The sequence below is a fragment of the Haliotis rubra genome, unplaced genomic scaffold, assembly GCF_003918875.1.
Source record: "Haliotis rubra isolate DU_JTF1 unplaced genomic scaffold, ASM391887v1 Scf213, whole genome shotgun sequence".
Classification (NCBI taxonomy): domain Eukaryota; kingdom Metazoa; phylum Mollusca; class Gastropoda; order Lepetellida; family Haliotidae; genus Haliotis; species Haliotis rubra.
Window position 1 is genome coordinate 596,764 of NW_025766148.1, and position 6,034 is coordinate 602,797.

General features: G+C 42.9%; 1 protein-coding gene across 1 annotated transcript; it reads right to left on the reverse strand.

Annotated features, from left to right (window-relative positions):
• Positions 1-271: 271 nt before the first annotated feature.
• Positions 272-4,022, reverse strand: LOC124276774 (glycoprotein-N-acetylgalactosamine 3-beta-galactosyltransferase 1-like). The gene is made up of 3 exons (XM_046712427.1): positions 3,556-4,022; positions 2,077-2,732; positions 272-1,143 (listed from the first exon to the last, which is right to left on the reverse strand). Exons 1-3 carry the CDS (start codon positions 3,815-3,817, stop codon positions 1,009-1,011), a joined length of 1,053 nt encoding a protein of 350 aa, XP_046568383.1. The 5' UTR covers positions 3,818-4,022; the 3' UTR covers positions 272-1,008.
• Between the last annotated feature and the right edge of the window lie 2,012 nt (positions 4,023-6,034).

Here is a 6,034-nt window from a genome sequence, read left to right on the forward strand (position 1 = left end):
AGTCTCACTCACTCACTCACACACGTACACTTCCTCCTACTTGAGGGTTCCTCGATAATAAAGAGACACGGGTAGCCCAGGTATCTGAGGCGCGGCAATTGGCTGTGAGTTGCGCCCCCTTGCACACCAGAATCCTGTGATTGTGGGTTCGAATCCCGATTCGCACTGATTCTGTTTGAACGTTTGTCGGCACCATACACGTGTTCGTGGGTTTCACACAAGGGACCTGATTTACTCGGGGATTTCGTCCCTTATTAAGTTGACACCCCTATAACTGGAATACTGTTTAATCCAAGCCCTCTTGCTCACTGACTGATCCATGGTACTCCCTGCTCCAAGTCACAGAAGCATTGCCCTGACAAAATCACAAAGATAAACATCCACTAAGTTGTTTTACATTCATGTCACGTCGTAGCATGTCTACATCATCCACCGAGGTGCCTTAACTGTCAGTGCAGAGTTGCCTGCCCTTGCTGTTAACATCCCCAAACCATTTCTTTCGTCACCAATCGCCTTCAAGAAGACGCTCGTCTTGTCCCGGAATAACACGAGTGGGTCACGAATGTCATTTTGCAGGTTACGGAAAGGGACGAGTGGTGACGAAAGGCCAAAAAGTTTGATCGACTCCCGACCTACCTCTTACAATACATATCTGTGTTCGCTGAAGTTTTTCAAATTGTAAATTTCTACGGTTTTTGAACTTCCCGCCAGTAGGAAATATTACAAACATGCCGCTTGAGCAGCGGAGATTTGGCATAGGCAAGGGACGTAACTCGGGCGCAACGGAAGACATGTTGTCTCATCAATATTCCCTCTCTGACGGAGTTCACAGATTTTACCTTTGGGGGGTATTGTATCTGAGTGACGGTTTTGACTTGAATGAGATTAACGTTATGTTGCAGCCTTGCTCACAGCAGACTCCGGAAACCAGGCTGGTTTTGTTGATCACATACACTCTGCTCCCCTCGGCTTATACGAAATGTATAGACTGGAGATGAGCCGAATGAATCAAACGTTTACTTCCTGGAATGGCTTGAAGACGCCGTGAGGTCGTAGTCTGTAGAAGAGGAACTCCAGCATGTGGATGTCGTAGTGATGTAGGTAGTGGAAGGAGATGGGGTAGACGCTCATGGTGTCGGTGCCCTGAAAAACACGAAACTTACAAATTAAACGGTTCTGTTGGTAAATTTGTGTAATTTTTTTGTGATTCCTTATTATTTCGGAAACCTGGAAACTGCATCCTAAACTTCTCAAATATTGTACTTCTTTTATGTATCACTGATCCCATTCTATATAACGTATCACATGCGTGACGCATGACGTTATAAACATTATTAATGACACATGACATTATAAATAACTCATAATCTATCCGAGGTATGAAATTCGATTATTTACGAATCAGCGTATTATTAATGACGGATAGAATTGTGAATTACGCGTCACCTGTGCGACGCGTAGTATTATAAAAGGCGCATGACATTATTAATGACGGCATGATATTATGAATAACGCATCAAATGCGTGACACATGACATTATTAACGGCGCAGCGCATTACTAGTGACGCATATGACATTATAAACGGCGCAGCGCATTATTAGTGACGCATGACATTATAAACGACGCAGCGCATTATTGGTGACGCATGACATTATGAATAACGCATGACATGAATAAATCATTATGAATCATCACACAGCAGATGGATGATTATTCTGCGTCAACAAAAGTGGATGTTTGACTGAAACGCGCGCACGCACGCATACACACAAACGCACGTACGCACACACTACTTTTCAAACGCATATTTTACAAAGTCCATTGTTCAAGGGGCTCGGTCGTGTATCGCGATATAGAAACCTATGTGTACAATATACCGCGTGATCCTCTAAAGAACGTGGGGCGTTGGGGAAGCCTAGTGGTTAAAGCGTTCGCTCGTCACGCTGAAGACCCGGGTTCGATTCCCCACATGGGTACAATCTGTGAAGCCCATTTCTGGTGTCCCCGCCGTGATGTTGCTGGAATATTGCTAAAGGCGGCGTAAAACTAAACTCACTCACTCTAGAGAACGTACCTGTCTGTACCGATCTCCCATAAAATCACGGTACCACTGTTTCGCATCGCCTACAGCATGCAAATCAGCTCGATCGTAATGGAACCTGCTGTGCCCCATACGGTCTGTCGTGTCTCCGATCTCCACACCCAGGTGACGTAGGCAGTAGCCGATCTCCTTATCCTCTGGCCCCATCGGGTCCGCACAAACGCTTCTCAGAAGCGAGAGTTCCCCGTAACGTCGTAGAGCCTCCTTGCTGAGGACGTAGCCGGCCCCTCCGCTGTTGTAGCGGAGGTATTTAGTGTCAAACGGGTTAAAAAACTCGCCGAAATATACAGGTGATTCAGGATTCTCATCGCTTAAAAAATATTTTAAATTTTCCATGACGATATAGGTGTCATCGTCCGCCTTAAGAAACCATTCAGCGTCATTTATATGATATTTGTGGATGTATTTGAGGGAGGTGAAGGTTTTGGCAGCTAGGTATCTCTTTCCTTCCTGTGTTCTTAGATCTATGGCGGAGAACTCGTCATCGACGCCAAAGAACAGGAGCTTATCACAACGTTTTCCCCACGTAGCACGCAAAGCTCTGGCCTTGACATTGCCGCTCTCTCGAATCATCACCCAACACAAGATCCGGGTCCTGTTCAGCACTGCCTGGGCCAGTCTGTCATCACCTGGCAGGTCAAGGTTATATATCAAGGTCAAGGACACTGAAAACTTTGATACCACTTATTGAATTAAGAACTTACTATAGAAATAATGTAACTCTTATATAAGAGGGATATAAGTGAGATATGTTGCAACAACAAACTAGATATATAGTAGTCTGTTGTACCATTTGTGTTTATTATTTCAAGCAGAGGCCATAAAATATTCAGCTTATGGTCTATGTTCCAGGCTAATATTACAGATGCGATACATATATATCCTAAACTTACGATCACGATTCTTTTGATGCGCAACTGAGGTCACCTCTCGGGAACTGTATTTCGAAAGCTCCACGCATCAAAGCAATGCTTTATTGTTCCATATACTATTCTCTAACGCTCCCGTCTTGGGTTTTTAATGTACATTAAGAAAATCCGTTTTTTCCTTCCCAAACATGAAAAGCTCCAAAGGAGGTACTCCTGGTAATATTTAAACTAATCCAGTTCTTGGGCCAGTCATACGTCAGCCTGCTGAAAGAATTTGGTTTCTGCTGATAATGTACTCGCGAACGTTCCTGCTTGTAACGCAATGACCATTTCACTATTCCATGTACAGTATAAACATGGTGGTAGAATGGACTACGGAAGGCTGAATATCGATATCCCACGTGTTTTATGGACGGACAATTGACATTCAGGTAAACAGACTGTGCGAGTATCAGGACATCTGGGGTCCCACGCCGTGATATTGCTAAAATATTGCTTAAAGCGGTCAGGGTATGGCCGTGTAAGAAATCCCCAAACTCCACCCTTTTAACGCCCTGTTCCGGACCTGTAAGCCAGTACTCACCACCATCACTTCTCTTCTCTTCACTCAGCAGTCGCTCTATTGTGTCCTCCTGCAGTTCCTTCCCTTCCCTGGAACCTGTGTTTCTATTCGCCACTAGATGGGGCTGCATAATTACCATGGTAACAAATCCTAGGACGAAACCATAGAATACTAGAGTCCTCTTCGATGTGAAAGTCAGTCTTAGAATAAAAATTTTAAATATCTTGTGTACTCTCATTTTAAGAAATCGATTATTGAAGAGCGAAGTGGACCCTCCTATCATTATCTATATGGTTTCTGAATCGATACAACCTCATTACAATCAATCGTCAACGTTGTTAATTTGTATATTAGGGTCAAGGTCAAATTCAGTGTCGACAATGACGACGTTTTACACCAGAGTATGCCACGTTGCAGTGTAGCGGTTAGATCAAAGCACAAATAGAATCAAACCACACAGCATGAAGTGTCGCGTTCCTTCGTCCACATCTTTTTGTCAATCCCTTGCAATGTATCCGAGAAAGACACGGACTCTAAATTCTCGCCCATGGCGTTGCTTCGCCACGTCTGAGTATCCAAAACTCGTGTGATAATGTGCAGACATGCAGCATGGATATCCTATTGACTGTCACTGGTTTTGTTCGCCTGCCGCAGATCCATACAGGGCTGCGGTGGCGTCAGCTGGTGCCATTGACCTGCCACCGCTTGACGGTATTGTCGACGTCAGCAGCTGGTGCATATCAAACACTTCGGTGGGTCATTGTAAGATGTATTATTGTAACAGTGTGTTTTACATCTCGAATGAGAATCTACTGGGCAAAACAAATAATATGCCCATGTTTGATGGAGGTTAAAAAAGAGGCAATCAATAAATGAGTGAGTGAGTTTAGCTTTACGCCACACTCAACAGTATTCCAGCGGGCTGGTCTGGTCCAGATAATCGAGTCTGGACCAGACAATCCAGTAATCAACAGCATGAGCATCGATCTACGCAATTGGGATACGATGACATGTGTCAACCAAGTCCCGTCCGTCATTTGAGTGAGTGAGTGAGTGAGTGAGTGAGTGAGTGAATATTACACAACACTCAGCAATATTCCAGCTATATGGTGGCGGTCTGTAAACAATCGAGTCTGGACCAGACATTCCATTGATCAACAGCATGAGCACCGATCTACGCAGTTGGGATACGATGACATGTGTCACCCAAGTCAGCAAGCCGGACTAGAGATCCCGTTAGTCGCCTCCGTCATTTGACTTGGCAGTGGTTCGGTGATTGTTTTTACTCCAGTAAGGTTCAAATCGTTTCCAGTTTTCAGGTGTATACTTTCAACTGCCCTGTGGTATAATTGTAAACCGAACGAATGTCGTGATGATTTGGTTTTGTGTATATGTCGGAGGGAAAGGGAATGTTCAACTATAAATCGCTGGCAATTCGCTTTTTAGATGACTCGAGCTGGTGATTAAGGACACCGTGTGTATATTATCCGAAATTCAACAAGGTGCCTCAAATTTGGTCGCAGAACTTTGTTGATCCTAAGACAAATGTAAATTAGTTTTACGCCGCTTTTAGCAGCATTCCGGTAATATCCCGCAGATATGCCAACCTCTACGATTTTAGTCGCTACGAATTTTAGTCTCAAACTACGCCAATACGATTGCACTAGAAATGCTACGAAATTTGAAGAAAATTCATTTAAATTCGGATATATTGACTAAAACATATATTTTCGTCGCTTAAATGCATTTTCGCCAAAAAGAGAGTGAGTGAGTTAATATTTAACGTCACATCGGCAATATCGCAGCCATATCGTGACGAAAACAATTTATACAATAAAAAGTGAAATGAGAACATTTGACATTGAAATGGAAGCCAAAAAGAGACGAGAAGAAGGAACGTTATGCTGGTAATTTGGAAATCTGCTGTTGGAGGTGTGTGAAATTAAAGCTTCACTCTTGATTAGTGTCATATTATCTTTCTCAGAGTCCATAATGATTTTAAGTATTTAATTGACTATTAATTTTATGGTCAAACTACAAATTCTGATCCTTGAAAGTACTATTTGCAACACTTTGGGGTTGGCATATCTGTATCACGGCGGGGAAACCAGAAATGGACCCATCATTCGTCACCATTCGTCCTTTTCCGGAACCTCCAAGAAGACTCTTCCCCACTCTCGATGAATGCTATATACGAAAATACAACGAACCAATCAGAACGCGCGTAATTATTGCGTTACTCACATAGAAATAATCCCAAGTATTTAAATCGTTTATGGGATCGTGTGATTGTAAAAATCATGAAAAATATGTGTCAGCATGTTGAAATTGTGTTGCCTGATATGAAGTTTTCAATAAACGTGTGTTTGTTTACTTACCGACTTACGTGGGCACAACTGAGACCTTTTCTGACGAACTTGCAGGCTTGTTTTGAAGATTGTACATTTTCAGGAATCATCATTATATATCGCTAATTATAAATTGTTTCAAAACAATTGAT

What these genes read in the sequence shown, in the direction of transcription:
- LOC124276774 (XM_046712427.1), bottom strand. Translation starts at nt 3,817, where the DNA reads ATGATAGGAGGGTCCACTTCGCTCTTCAATAATCGATTTCTTAAAATG. An exon ending in AGAGAAGAGAAGTGATGGTG is followed by an intron (nt 2,733 to 3,555) that starts GTGAGTACTGGC and finishes TTGACCTGCCAG; the next exon opens with GTGATGACAGACTGGCCCAG. An exon ending in TGGGAGATCGGTACAGACAG is followed by an intron (nt 1,144 to 2,076) that starts GTACGTTCTCTA and finishes CGTGTTTTTCAG; the next exon opens with GGCACCGACACCATGAGCGT.